The 15654-nt window shown below is 35.8% G+C and overlaps 1 protein-coding gene across 6 annotated transcripts in view; it reads right to left on the reverse strand.

The window, feature by feature from the left end:
* LARS1 (leucyl-tRNA synthetase 1) overlaps positions 1-15654 on the reverse strand; it is a 68623-nt gene that overhangs the window by 2753 nt on the left and 50216 nt on the right. For 5 of the 6 annotated variants that reach the window (XR_012414217.1, XR_012414216.1, XM_015452082.3 and 2 more), the window contains 7 exons: positions 14909-15049; positions 13895-14035; positions 13597-13707; positions 11367-11477; positions 8917-9021; positions 6950-7045; positions 4533-4665 (listed from right to left, as the gene is read on the reverse strand). Coding sequence is in view for 4 of the 6 variants with exons in the window: in XM_015452082.3 (XP_015307568.2) it covers positions 4533-4665; positions 6950-7045; positions 8917-9021; positions 11367-11477; positions 13597-13707; positions 13895-14035; positions 14909-15049 (838 nt within the window). In the remaining 2 variants the exon portion in view is untranslated. Of the gene's footprint in view, positions 1-3993; positions 4043-4532; positions 4666-6949; positions 7046-8916; positions 9022-11366; positions 11478-13596; positions 13708-13894; positions 14036-14908; positions 15050-15654 lie in introns of all 6 variants that reach the window. The other variant, XM_065546917.2, reaches the window with a different exon arrangement.

Consider the following 15654-nt stretch of genomic DNA (forward strand, 5'->3'; position numbering starts at 1 on the left):
AGATACTTATAGGGATAGCAATTTCAAACTCCCTCTAATGTTTCTATTTTCTAAAATTTACAGGAGCTACTAACATCAAACTTAAGACACTTTAGATAATATTTTTCACAGCTAGTAAGACAAAGGAGATAAGAATTATGCCAAAGGCTCAATGAGAAAAGACAAGAAATAGGAAATACATTTCAGTACAATTCTGCAGAACCTAGTCAGTGCTATATTTGAGTACATTTGAAATAGAGGTAGATTTAACATAATACAATATTCAATACAGAAATACATCCTTTCATGTGCTATAACATCATAATAATCCTATCCAGGCAGAGCTGGCGTCTCACGCCTGTGATCCCAGCACTTTGGGAGGCCGAGACAGGCAGATCACTTGAGGCCAGGAGCTCGAGACTAGCCTGGCTAACATGGCGAAGCCCTGTCTCTACTAAAAACAGAAAAACTAGCCGGGTGTGGTGGCTCATGCCTATAATCCCAGCTACTCAGGAGGCTGAGGCAGGAGAATTGCTTGAATCTATGAGATGGAGGTTGCAATGAGCTGAGATTGTGCCACTGCACTCCAGCCCAGGTGACAAAGGGAGACTCTATATCAAAGTAAGTAAATAAATACAATCCTATCCAGCGGGTCCACACAAATATCTATTTTCTTTAAAAGCTACTACCATGCTCTTTCTGCTTCTTGTGGCCTGTAAGTTCTGAGGATGAAGCTATCATTCTATGGTACCTAGTTCACTGAGAGGACATAATAAATGCATATAACAACATGATGAAACCTGAAGATATTTTGCTAAGTGAAATAAGCTAGACACAAAAGGAAAAATATTGTGTGATTCCAACTATATGAGGTACTGAGAACAGTCAAATATATAGGGGTAGGAAGTAGAACAGTGTGGTGTGAATATAAATTTGTATAGCCATTATAAAAAACACATATACGGGCCGGGCGCGGTGGCTCAAGCCTGTAATCCCAGCACTTTGGGAGGCCGAGGCGGGCGGATCACGAGGTCAGGAGATCGAGACCATCCTGGCTAACACGGTGAAACCCCGTCTCTACTAAAAATACAAAAAGAAACTAGCCGGGCGAGGTGGCGGGCGCCTGTAGTCCCAGCTACTCCGGAGGCTGAGGCAGGAGAATGGCGTGAACCCGGGAGGCGGAGCTTGCAGTGAGCCGAGATCGCGCCACTGCACTCCAGTCTGGGCGACAGAGCGAGACTCCGTCTCAAAAAAAAAAAAAAAAAAAAAAAAAAAAACACATATACGGGTTCCTCAAAGTATTAAAAATAGAACCACCACATGATCGAGCAATCCCACTACTGGACATATATCCAGTAAGAAATGAAGAAATGAAATCAGTATATTGAAGAGTTATCTACACTCCCATGTTTATTGCAGCACTATTCACAATAGCCAAGATATGTAATCAACCTAAGGGTCCATCAACGGATGAATGAAAAGAGAAAATGTGGTATACAATGAAATATTATGCAGACATAAAAAAGAATGAAGTCCTGTCATTTGTGACAACATGGATGAGGCTGGAAGACATTATATTAAGTGAAATAAGACAGGCACAGAATGACAAATATCGCATGATCTCACTCACATGTGGAATCTAAAAAAGTTGATCTCATTGAAGTAGAGAGTAGAATCATGGTTATCAGAGGCTGGGAAGGATAGAAGAGAGGGGACTGGAAGGAGGTTGGTCAACAGGTACAAAGTTATAATTAAATGGAAGGAATAAGTTATACTGTTCCATTACACCGTAGATGACTACAGTTCATAATAATATATGGTACATTTCAAAATAGCTATAAGAGGAGCTGTTGAATGTTCTCACCACAAAGAAATGATAAATGAGGTGATAGATATGTTATTTATCCTAATTTGATAATTACACATTATAAATATGTACCAAACCTCACACTGTACTCATAAATATGTACATTTATGTGTCAAAAAGAAAACTTAAAAGAAAAAAAGAAAGCAGAGCAGTGATTACCAGGGACTGGAGGGAAGGAGAATGGGAGTTACTATTTAATGGGTACAGGGTTTCAATTTGGGATGATGATAAAGTGGGCAAAGGATATGAACAGACATTTCTCAAAAGAAGACATGCATACAGCCAACAGACACATGAAAAAATGCTCATCATCACTGGCCATCAGAAAAATGCAAATCAAAACCACAATGAGATACCATCTCACACCAGTTAGAATGGCAATCATTAAAAAGTCAGGAAACAACAGGTGCTGGAGAGGATGTGGAGAAATAGGAACACTTTCACACTGTTGGTGGGACTGTAAACTAGTTCAACCATTGTGGAAAAGAGTATGGTGATTCCTCAAGGATCTAGAACTAGAAATACCATATGACCCAGCCATCCCATTACTGGGTATATACCCAAACGATTATAAATCATGCTGCTATAAAGACACATGCACATGTATGTTTATTGTGGCACTATTCACAATAGCAAAGACTTGGAATCAACCCAAATGTCCATCAGTGACAGACTGGATTAAGAAAATGTGGCACATATACACCATGGAATACTATGCAGCCATAAAAAGGGATGAGTTCGTGTCCTTTGTAGGGACGTGGATGCAGCTGGAAACCATCATTCTCAGCAAACTATGGCAAGGATAAAAAACCAAACCTGCATGTTCTCACTCATAGGTGGGAATTGAACAATGAGATCACTTGGACACGGGAAGGGGAACATCACACACCGGGGCCTATTGTGGGGAGGGGGGAGGGGGGAGGGATGGCACTGGGAGTTATACCTGATGTAAATGACAAGTTGATGGGTGCTGACGAGTTGATGGGTGCAGCACACCAACATGGCACATGTATACATATGTAACAAACCTGCACATTGTGCACATGTACCCTAGAACTTAAAGCATAATTAAAAAAAAAAAAAGAAGTTGTAGAGATGGATGGTGGTGATGGTTTCACAACAATGTGAATGTATTCAAGCCTCCTGAACTGTACACATAAAAATGACTAAAATAGTAAATGTTATGTTAGGTATATTTTACCACAATTTAAAACACATGTCTATAAACAACAACATCCCTAACCCTAGTATACTCTTGCTGCTGATGCTCCGTACAGAGGGAAACAAAATAAACTGGTATTTCCCTCCTAGTATACCCTTTCCCCTTACCTTCATGGGTATAACGTTCAAGGCCCCATCCAAACAATACTTTCTCCATAAATTAATCCCTGATCGCTGCAAGTGGAAATAATCTCACGTTCCTCTGTTCTATACATTTTACCTGTACCTTTCTTACTACACTCAGCAATTTCTCCTTACATTATCATATACTTCAATAGTGTATGTTCCCTACTCCTCTACTAGATGCAGCTCCTAATGAACAGAACTCTGTGGACTCCCCAAAGCCCCAGTATATACAAAGGAGTCTCTACATACACAGTTGTCTCTACAAACACTACATATAGTAGTGTCTCAATAAGTGTCCATAGAAGGGAAACAACTTCAAGAGAACACAAAATATATGACAGAATTAATTCCAAAGAGCTATTTCAAGTCTCCTATTTTAATTAATGTTACTACCCTAATATAGTTCCATAAATTAGGTTATTGTTTGGGATTTATAAATCTTTTTAGAAAATTTTTGTAGTGATGGAAAGTGGCCAATCAACTTTTCATTGCTATCAAAAAGAAAAAAGACAGATAATACAAAATAGAGAATCACAACATTAATTTGTTGTGTAGCTCAGAAGAAAAATAAGACACACTATCTCCCTTCACACTCTGCTCACTGTAGGACCTAGCTGGATGATGAAAAGAAAAGCCATAAATTATTACATTGAATCTAATCACAAAAGATGCAGACTTATTCTTGATAGTAAGTTAAGATTACTGACATATTTTACCTGGAGTCACATTGTTTAGAAGAAAAAATATGAGCTTTGGAGGCAAACAGACCTGTTTGAATTCCAGCTCTAGAGTTTACTTACTAAACAAACTTTGCAAGTTACTTAGCCTTTTTAGCCTCCATTTCACCATCTGTAAAAGGGAAATAATAAGAACACCCTCTACATTATAGAATTGTAAAAGGACTAAATGGTTAACACATGGAAGACACTCAATAACTTTTACTCTGTTTCTCTTCCTTCTCAAGGAACAGACCTGCTGGACAGGTTAGTTTAGAATATTAAGGGTATGTGTTCCTTGATTCTGAGTATCTCTGAGACAGAAATCACTCATTACAGTTTTAGAGCTAGAAAGAAAGATGGAAAAATATCTAATCCCTCTATTGTCCTCACATGAGTAAACGAAAAATCAGTTTTAAGCTTAAGTGACATGGCAAAGTCACTAAGCTACCTAGCCACAGAGTCCCAAAAAGAATAGTTTTCTTGATTCTGAACCCAATACTTTTTCCATAATAATACACAGCTGTCCATAAGCAAGCCTGTTTCTTTTCTTTTTCCTTTCTACTTAAAACTCACCAAATCTACAAGCTACTGACAAATAGGAGTTTGGGGGAACAACTTACCTTTAATTCCTCGGTTCATTTTCATTAAACGCCTGATTATGGAATCACAGTTATCTCCTTGCCTGATTTCAATTTTGGTTGAGAAATGGCCATTGGATGGCTGGGGATTCACTAGAGAAACGGACACACCAGGCTAGGAAAACAACAAGAAAATAATAGTTTAACTTGAATACTGCTGAGGGAGGAGGAATCTCTGCTACATTTTCAATGCCCAGTGAAAGATGGATCTAATTGTGGTATTTTAAAATCATGACTAAGGCATACTCAAATACAAAAGAAAAGCTGTACAAACTCATGCTTATAACCAAATGCCTAGGTAAAGATGACTATGACTATATATATCAACACTGATGATGGACACTAACAATAACTACATTTTCTCTTCCACAACCACCATCATTCACTGAATCTCTACTATGTATTAGGCATTGTACTAAGCACTTTATCGACGTTAGTTCTAGATCCCTGAAGTCGTTCTTTTGACCCTTTTTCACAAATGAGAAGCTGAGAACCAGAAAGATTAAAAATCAGCACAAGGTCACACAGCTAGTAAAGGGCAAGGTCAGGATTAAACATAATTCTATGTTGTACTTATAGAAGCTACATAGTCCAAAACCCTGTTTATTATTTTTAAGTGGAAAAAAGTCAAATGAGTCTTGTGAAAGACTTAAATACATAGTATCTTAATGGAATACCTGAAAATGACTTGAAATAAATATATTTGTATAAGGAACATTTTCATATACCTATCTTCATGGCTCAAACGACTGAACTATTAAAAGCTACCACATCTTAATGCAATGAGTGTACTCCTTACATGACGCTGAATTCAGGAGGTATCCATGATCATGATTTCCTTATTCTTTCAAACTAGGCCTTTTCTGTTTGCTGGGTTTTCAAATGTGGCAGAAGTAACAAAACATATCTAAGTCCTCTGCTTATCAAGACAAGGAGGACAGTTTATAGACTCTCCCAATTGCAGTCCCCTGGACTTTGCCAAATGCTGCCAATCTGAATGGATTCTTTGAGACTGAAAAAAACAGAATCTCCTTCCTCAAGGATCTAGATCCAGAAATACCATCTGACCCAGCAATCCCATTACTGGGTATATACCCAAAGGATTATAAATCATTCTACTATAAAGACACATGCACACATATGTCTATTGCAGCATGGGTCACAATAGCAAAGACTTGGAACCAACCCAAATGCTCATCAATGATAGACTGGATAAAGACAATGTGGCACATATACACCATGCAATACTATGCAGGCATAAAAAATGATGAGTTACGTCCTCTGTAGGGACTTGGATGAAGCTGGAAACCATCATTCTCCACAAACTAACACAGGAACAGAAAACCAAACACCACATGTTCTCACTCATAAGTGGGAGTTGAACAATGAGAACACATGGACATAGGGAGCAGAATATCACACACCAGGGCCTGTTGGGGTGGGGTGGGCAAGGGGAGGGATAGCGTTAAGAGAAATACCTAATTTAGATGACAGGTAGATGGGTGCAGCAATCCACCATGGTACATGTATACCTATGTAACAAACCTGCACGTTCTGCACATGTATCCCAGAACTTAAAAAAAAAAAAAAGGCCAGGCGCAGTGGCTCAAGCCTGTAATCCCAGCACTTTGGGAGGCCAAGGAGGGTGGATCATGAGGTCAGGAGATCGAGATCATCCTGGCTAACACAGTGAAACCCCATCTCTACTAAAAATACAAAAAATTAGCCAGGCATGGTGGTGGGCACCTGTAGTCCCAGCTACTCGGGAGGCTGAGGCAGGAGAATGGCATGAACCCGGGAGGCGGAGCTTGCAGTGAGCCGAGATTGCGCCACTGCACTCCAGTCTGGGCGACAGAGCGAGACTCCGTCTCAAAAAAATAAAAACAAAAAAACCCCAGAATCTCCAAAACCTTTTTGTCTTCACCAATAATGGCCCAAAACTAAGGGGTTAAAAAAAGCTATTGCAGCATAACTTAAGATGATGCATCAATCCAGTTTATACTAAAAACAAAACAGCCTTGAATAACAATCAAACCAAGACTCATCTGAGGTTTAAAAGCTCCTTTTAACTGTCTAAAAAGGTTCTACATTTCCAGTATTTTTAAATAAAAACCAGATACTGAAAATCATACCTTTTATTTTTAAAACCCACAAATAACATCTGATAGTTCCTGTAATAGTAAAGTGAGGAAAAAGTAAGTATTGCACTGACCAAAGGAATTGGGGCATTTCAGGTACATCCCCATTTCTAACAAACAATGGGGTCTACAACAAACCAACCACTTAATATCTCTGGACCTTACTTGGTTCTATTTTTTAAATGTGGATTTAGATGTAATGATCTCTAGGTCTCTTTTAGTTTTAAAATGCAATGATTCAGTGAGATTCCTTCAACTTACTTCTATTCTAAAAACAGTAAGTGGTTTCCCAGGACAGCAGTCTTCCCTGATTTTATCTTCTGCTTCGGAGGCAAACTTGACTTCTATGTGCTCTAGCTAAATAGAGGGGAAAAAATGGAAGTTATTAGTATCACTTAATGTGATTCAAATTAATCACCACCTCATTTCACCAAGAACAAAACTAGGTTCTCCAGTTAACATGAAATGGTCTGTGCAATTTTATTATTTTCCATATAAATATTAAATGAAATCTGTAATCAGTTATTTAACATTCATTTTAGATGTCTCATAGTATTGTTATTTATATAGTCATGTTTATCATTTTCTATAATGAAATCTGGCATCTATCTGCCATATAAAACAAAATGAAAATCAGCATAAGAGGCTTCCACTTAAGACAAATTGAAGTTCAGAAATCTATCATTTGAGAATAAAAGGCTTCCACTTAAATAAATGGAAGAAAAGCTCAGAAATACAGCACAGTGCATATGTCTGAACATAAGATGACCCTAAACATAAGATGTGTCGGCATGGTCCAAGTGAAAAGATCCAGGAAGTTTTTTGACCTACATGAATATATATGAACATTTAGATATATATAAAATGGATGTCATTTAATGTTTATTAATTTCATTAACTCATTTAAAATAAAATACTTAATTAGAAACAACTTTCTTCCATCTCCATATTTCACAAAACAATTTTACTTAAACTCCAAACCTGTATTTTTTTTTACTTGAGTGTCTTCATTATCACTAGGACCACTTCTTGAGTGCTCTAACAGTTTTCTAGAGCAAATGGCTTTTCCTTTTGCCTAAGTTGTCTGAGACCAGCTTACTTACAATCTATATATAAAGTTGTGACTGGGGCACAAAGATTGGATGGGGAGAAAGTCACAGATATGTAAAAGCTACTGGTACGGTTCTAGTTCTTGGATTGGGTAGTAGATTCATGAATGTTCATTTTATTATAAATTGGGAGAGAAAAAAAACATGGGAAGATATGGAACAATCATAATATATCATGAACCAGACATTATAATTAATCCAATTCTGCAAATCAAAAGGGAGGGGGGAAAAAAGCACCAATTCAGAGTACTCCATAACATAAGAGGTTTGGAAAGCATTTAAATATAAGGTCTCTTAAAAATAACTTGCAGTATAAAGTATAAATAATTTGCAGTATAAAGTATAAATAAAGTATAAATAATTTGCTGCTATAAAGACACATGCACACGTATGTTTATTGCGACACTATTCACAATAGCAAAGACTTCTTGGAATCAACCCAAATGTCCATCAGTGACAGACTGGATTCAGAAAATGTGGCACATATACACCATGGAATACTATGCAGCCATAAAAAAGGATGAGTTCATGTCCTTTGTAGGGACATGGATGCAGCTGGAAACCATCATTCTCAGCAAACTATCGCAAGAACAGAAAACCAAACACTGCATGTTCTCACTCATAGGTGGGAATTGAACAATGACATCACTTGGACACAGGAAGGTGAACATCACACACTGGGGCCTATTGTGGGGAGGGGGAGGAGGAAGGGATAGCATTAGGAGATATACCTAATGTAAATGACGAGTTAATGGGTGCAGCACACCAGCATGGCACATGTATACATATGTAACACACCTGCACATTGTGCACATGTACCCAAGAACTTAAAGTATAATTAAAAAAAAAAATTTGCAGTATCATATCCAGACATACAGTTTTTTAATGTATAATTGATCATATGTAAATTAAGAATTGATAAAATAAGATGACAGATCTTTTTTTCCTGCAACTTTTATACTCACCCATTTTTCTTCTCTCCAAAAATATTTCTGACATATTTAACAAAGATACTAAACACAGTAGATGAAGTTTATAAAAAGATTTATTGTAAAATAAAAGAGCTGGATTATGGTTTAACTACTGTTAAATAGTTACTACAATCCCTGGACCTCTTACCTCAAGGGAATTAGTCAGGTAGACTATATTCTCCATAAGCACAGCCTTTTCATCAAATTCTAATTGCAAATCCAGTATACGAGGCCCCATCTTCTCCAGGTTTTCCTAATAGCCAAAATGGTATGGAAAAACAAAATCACAGTAAGAACATGATGGAAAACATACTTCCTTCAAAGTAATCATTCTTCTCTTAGTTGATAAAATCTCAGATTTCAGGAGTTAAAGGAAAGGCCTTGGACTCATGATTTCCTTTACCTACATTTGCTTGTTAATGAAATTTACTAGCTCCAAATAATTATCATTTAAAGTATTATAAGATTATGGCAGCAATGAAAAGATGGGAAGGCACAAGGTTTTCAGATTTATAAAGTAAATATGGTTTTATGATTGTTTATTTAGACTGACTTAATTTGCAAGCCCAAAGAATTCACTTGACAGAGAATCAACCAAATGTATGAAAATATCCCTTTAAGTTACCAAAAAAACCAAAATTTTAATTTTCTGAGATACCACCTTCTTACAGCTGTTTTAGAGAATAATGAATTAATAATATCCAAACAAAAAATCCCCAAAGATATTTCTGCAAAGTTTAAAGAAAAAAAACTCATACTACATGAGTACTCAAACATGGCATGTAAAAAATAATTTCTTATTCTTAATTTTCTTGGATAGTCGATATTTGCTGCACAAAATAGAATCCTAGAGATCCAAGTACATATGCATAGATACAACTACCTAGAACACGTTATACTTAATGAAAGTGACCTGACATTATTCCTGCTACTCACTGTTTTAGCTTACTATGCAAGTTCTATTTCTTTTTCCCATGAAAAGTGCTAGAAAGTCATTTTCTTATTCCCAGATTTATTAATCCCTTTCAAAGTTTGCAAAACCACTAATTTGCCTGGCAAATCACCAACATAATTTTAAAAATATATCACCACTCAAACGGTCTGATGATGGTTCTTCAAATTTAAATGAGATCCTAAAGAAGCCAACTTTTGAATCTAATATCATTTTATACACACACACACACGCTCTCTGTCTCTCGCTACATATATACACGTAACTACTTTTTGAATAGGTTTCCCTGGATTCTCTTAAAACATGTCATCAAAATTAATGGCCTCTGCAAACACCAATGGAATATTTTGTTGGATCCACATGTTGACAGTGATTTGGCATTATGACCAATGACACTAGCCACTGGGGAACCAATGAACTATGAACATACCAGCACTTATATTACAACTTGATTGGTGTAGGTCAATCCAGGATCCTAGATTACTTCTGAAACCTAAAATACCCTGAGGATCAAACAGTGACTTTCGTCTAAGAGAATTAAAAACCTTTTCCAAGAATACCAATCTATTATAGTATTGGAAAAGTTAAGAGGTCTGGTCTCCATCAGGCATCTGCAGCCAAGAAGACACAAGAATTAAAGGACAGTAAAAGAATAACCACGATATGCTTAGTAGGCTGGAAGATACTAATTTGCATTTTCAAACAACATTTACCAAGCCTACTTCTTGACTGGTGCTACTTAGGTGTGTTAGGTATACTACGCAGCACTCCTAAAAAGTTAGGTTCTATAGTATCCTCATTTATGGATGAAAAATCCTATGGCCCAAAAAATTAAAGTTATTTGACCAAGGTCTCAAAACTAAGAAATGACAGATACACAGAATTTCAACCAAGATTTTTCTGGCCTCATAGTCTGAGATCTTAAGCAATATAAGCCTTCTTTCGGTTTCTTTTTGTCAAGAAATCCAACAATACATCAGCTATGTATATGAAGAAAACTAAGAGTCTAACCCAATAATTCTCAATGGCAAGAAGTGGAAGGTGATTCTGCCCCCAGCGGACATTTGGCAATGTCTGGAGATATTTTTCATTGTCATAACTAGCGGGAAAGGTAGTTCTACTGGCTTCTAATGAGTAGAAGCCAGGGATGCCGTTAAAGTGTCCCACAAGAACTATCGAGCCCAAAATACCAATAGAGCTATGCTGAGAAACCCTGGTCCAACCACTATAACCAGTGTTTATCCTGTTAAGCTGTACCTATACAAATATTGAATCCTGGTTCCAGGAATAGGGTCTAGGAAATGCAAGCCTCTATAAGCCTAATGTAAGCCAAAAGAGCATGTTTCTTTCCCAAACTTGAAAGAAGGGAAGGTAGAATATGAAGGGAACAGTTCAGTGCAGCAATTCTAAACCAATTTTTCTTCCACAATACATATTTTTCACATACTCAGTGATTCCACAAGTAAACCCAAAATCTGATAGATCATTTCTCACAGCCATTGATTGAAAAGTGCTATTTCAGCAGATTTCTGGCAGGAGACTATGTCCAAGGCTTTTCCCCATCCTTCTATTGTCCTATCCATCCTTCTATTGTCCTATCTAACCATTACTCATGTGGTCGCAGCTGCATAAGGTCCACAGCTTACCTTAATCATGGCAACAAATGGCATGACTTTCTTCATGTATTTCTTCAGTTCTGGCATACTGCCTAGTTCACTAGCAATGACTTTGTTGTCAGGCAGTTTTCCATTATTGGCCTAAAAAAAGAAAGGAGGGAGAGTAATGTAGAAAAAAAAGTCTCAAGAATAAGACAGAATAGTAGATTTGACTATAGTCTGCCAGGCATAGAATGGTGGCCTCTACTGATCCTTAGAGAACAGCAGAAAAGTGTCCAGCCCTAGCATCATGGAGAAGTGAAAGCTGAATGAACAATGCAGAAGGAAGTCTCCTATTCTCTATAAACTGACGACACATACTTTTTAGCTCAGAGGAGGAAAAAAAGTGATTTGTGTTGAATATTTCTCCTGTTCAGAAACTAAATGGTCTCATAAAAACTTGTTTTCAAATTTCTAAAAGCATTTCATTAGTCATATTAAAATAAAAAATTACACAACTATTATACAAGTTTATATAATGTCTGCTTTTGGACACTAGAAAGAAATTGTTACACTTGTGAAAAGAATCCCTAGCTATTGCCCTGTTAAAAACAGAATCATTTCTATCTACTCAAAAATAAATATCTATATCATATGTCACTAATGAGTACAATCCAAGTGTGCTTTAAATGAATCTAAATTCATTTCTTTTTACAGATATTAATGGTCCCCTCAACAGAGTGAGAAACAAAGCAAGTGGTCTTTTCAAAGTTTTGGGCGACTTATTTTCTCCTTATTGTAAAAGGAAGGGTTGGGAATGAATCTAAACGAAAAGGAACACATAACACAATTTCAAAAAATCTATTTTCAATTCCAAATTTTACTAAAGTACATGGGAAAAAATATTCTACTTGTTAATGTATTCCTCTGAAACACATAAAAAAGAAAAAGGGTGGGAAACACTCCTTTGCCTTATGTCACCAAAAAGGTGCCACATTCAACATAAGAACACTCTTCATGATTATAAATGAACATTCTTTTCATTCTTGTGGATGAAAACATACAAAAATCTAAAAGAAAGCTGCTAATGCCAAAAGATACCACTGTTTTCAATTATCTAGTCAATGAATACTAAGTAAAAATACAACTTCAAAAAGAACAGAGGTGACGCATTTTTTAATACCTAAGACATTACATATTATATTTGGGTTCTTCCATTGCTTCCTTGAAATTACTGGTATGAATATATAATCCACTGAGGTAGTTTCACTTTTCTGCCAACCAAAGTAGCTTTTATCTTTTATTTACCTTAATTCAAAATCTGCAAGCAGATTCTAAAGGCCACCTTCTATTTCTAACATACACAATCAAAGGTGGAAGTAGTTTTCCATAAAATAGACTCACAAGGAATACAAAAACATTTGCTCTTCTCTCTGAAATTTTACAAATGTAAAAGCAGTTTTTCTTAGCATTTCTTAATTAACTCTGAAAAGTATTCAGGCAAAATTCCAATAACGGTCTAAAATATCAAAGCTAAGAATTTTTCCTTTATGTTTCTTCTTTACATTTTGACCACAATCCATATTTTGTCTCTCTTTTTTAAGTGCACCTTAGTAGTCTGCATCTAGCAATAACTGTTTTAATAACCTAAGCAAAAAAGCCCAAGTCCACAAACACACTTTGTTTCTACATTTTGAATGCAGAGGAAAAATAGATTTTTTTCTTTCAGGAAAACTTAGATCTAAGTTATTGAGTTCCCTTTAAATGGATTTATCATTATCTGGCACAGCCAAAAATGTCTTCAAGTTCTACATTTCTATAGGTAATTATCAAACCAAACAACATTTAAGGCACTCAAGAACAAAGCTTCACTTTTTTCCAAACAATAAATGAGGTTATGGTTTGAAATAATTTAATGAATGAATAAATTTAATGAATGACTCCCACTGCTCAAGTTATAACAAATTCCAAAGGCAAACTCTGTCCTTTCATTTCATTATTTCAACTACACATATGAAAACCCCCAATTCTTTTGATTACATTCAACTAGATCCAATGTATTTTTGTATAAATGTTTCAAAAATGAGAGAAAAACAGCAGCTTTTTCCTCAGCATCCATTTAAGAGTCACCAAGAATAACAAAAGGATGCTCTCTGCCTAGAGGGAATGACACAAAGCTGCCTATCTTTCTTCTCCCAGACATTGCCAATATCCTAAAAACAAAAACAACATAGGGAGCATACAACACCATCAGGGGGGAAAAGTCTACTGAGAGCATCACCTCAAAGTGTTTACGTAGAACAGACAGGGTGGTATGTTGCCAAGGTGGATAGTTCTTTGCCACATAGATGGTGCAATGTGAGGGCTTCTGCAGGGGTTGTTTGTCAGTCTTCTACATGGTAAAAGAAAGGAAAAACATTCAATAGCTTTTATATAAACCAAAAATGAGAAGAACCCTCCCCCAATATACACCACCATGGTCTTCACCATTAATGAAAATCTTTTTAACTTACTGTTAATTGTTATATGATCAATAACTTTTAAGGAATAATCTTTAAAAAAAAAAAAAAAGACTTTACCTTCCCTTTTGCTGGCATCATATAGTTCTTGAGTCGTAGTCTAAGGTCATGTGTTACTTCCATGAGATACTGTGAGGAGTGTATTAAAACTTCATCCACAGGACCTGCCACAGGCCATGAAGCATTCATAATTGAGTCAGGCTTTTAAAAAAAGAAAAACAAAGAAAGTTCAGTGAGATTAGACAATATGGTTCTTAATTATAGTTTCATACCAAGGATACCATCTGTAATTGTGTGCTCAGAGTTCAAACTTGACTACACATAACACACTTCCACAGCCCCTGATCTAATGTTCCCTAGAATTCAAGCTGTGAAGTCTGACTCTACATTCTTAATTAGCATCCATTTGTACAAGCGTATTAATACCCACACACATATGCTCACTTTCAAAGAAAATTATGTAACACTAATTTGCCTAAATTTAATCATTATTATATAAATTACGCATATACTCAGTTTTTATCCTGTTAATACATCCAGTATTCAAGTATGGCTATTTGGTATATAGATCATGAGCACATTTCTGTATTGTTCATGCATTTAAAAATACAAAAGAGCCTAGCTAATATGGTTGGAAAGGAGTTATTAAACCAGCCAAACTATTTATCTGCAAGTCTAGGAGAAATAACTGAATTCATATTCATAGTAAGAATGCTAATATCCCTGAATATTAAGTCCTATGTATACCAGAAGTTTTATATAAAACAAGAATACTTATGCAAATATACACCTATATTTCTTATAAGGAGCTCATAAAAATTGTTTATATCTTTCTCAATATTTTCACCTTTTAAAAATATGTATGCACTGTGTATATATAAATAAGGGCACATATATCCATCTGAATAGGAGATAACTCTGGTTTAACCTGTCATAATTATGATACTGAATCCAGCATCACTCTTGAATTACTCACTTTCAGACTTTCTCTCTTAAGTAACAATATTAGCACAACACTTATTTAATGAAGCCAAAATCAAAACCACTTAAAACATTTTAAATGCATAAAGGTACCTTTCCCAGGAGTGTCCAGATGTGCTCACACAAATGTGGACAGAATGGAGCGAGGAGAAGTGTCTGAACTTCAATAAACCGGAACACAAGTTCTCTGTGCATCCCTTCCACAGCCAACTCACGGTACTTATCTTTTGCGGCCTATAAAATTTGAAATTATTTACCATTTCCCTCACCTTCTTTAAAATAAAAATAAAGGAAAAAATTTCAGTATCTTGGTTTTAATACATTTTTAAGTTTCTAGTCTTTTAAAAATCCATAACAAATTACTGTAAAGGTTTTACTTTAAGAATCTGCAAGTATTTATCTTTGTCCAAAGTACATGGTAGTTTTATACTAATAATTCTCAAAAAAAAAAGAATTTTTTTACAGACAGTTTGTAACTGAGACATAAAAGTTGAACAACTTTAACTGTATATTAAGGGTGACTGCTCTTAGCAGCATATAGGATATTAAATATGAAAAAAGACTATAAATACAACACATTGCTATGCTCAGCCATTTATCCTTATTTAACCACATCTCTGAAAACCAAGTTACATAAATCTCAATGTGATATTTTACATAGCTCATTGCGTAAAGCTGCATTTTTACTTTAAGCACTTAAAATGCCAAACTTAAGGACATACTGACACCTTGTGGAAAACCTCAGAAAACACTTGCTCTCAAACTAATGGCAGTTAATCACAATTTTGCCTTCGTTTTTATCAATTTTGAAATGTTTTCCTGGAAAGTATAGCTGAATT

The sequence above is a fragment of the Macaca fascicularis genome, chromosome 6, assembly GCF_037993035.2.
Source record: "Macaca fascicularis isolate 582-1 chromosome 6, T2T-MFA8v1.1".
Classification (NCBI taxonomy): domain Eukaryota; kingdom Metazoa; phylum Chordata; class Mammalia; order Primates; family Cercopithecidae; genus Macaca; species Macaca fascicularis.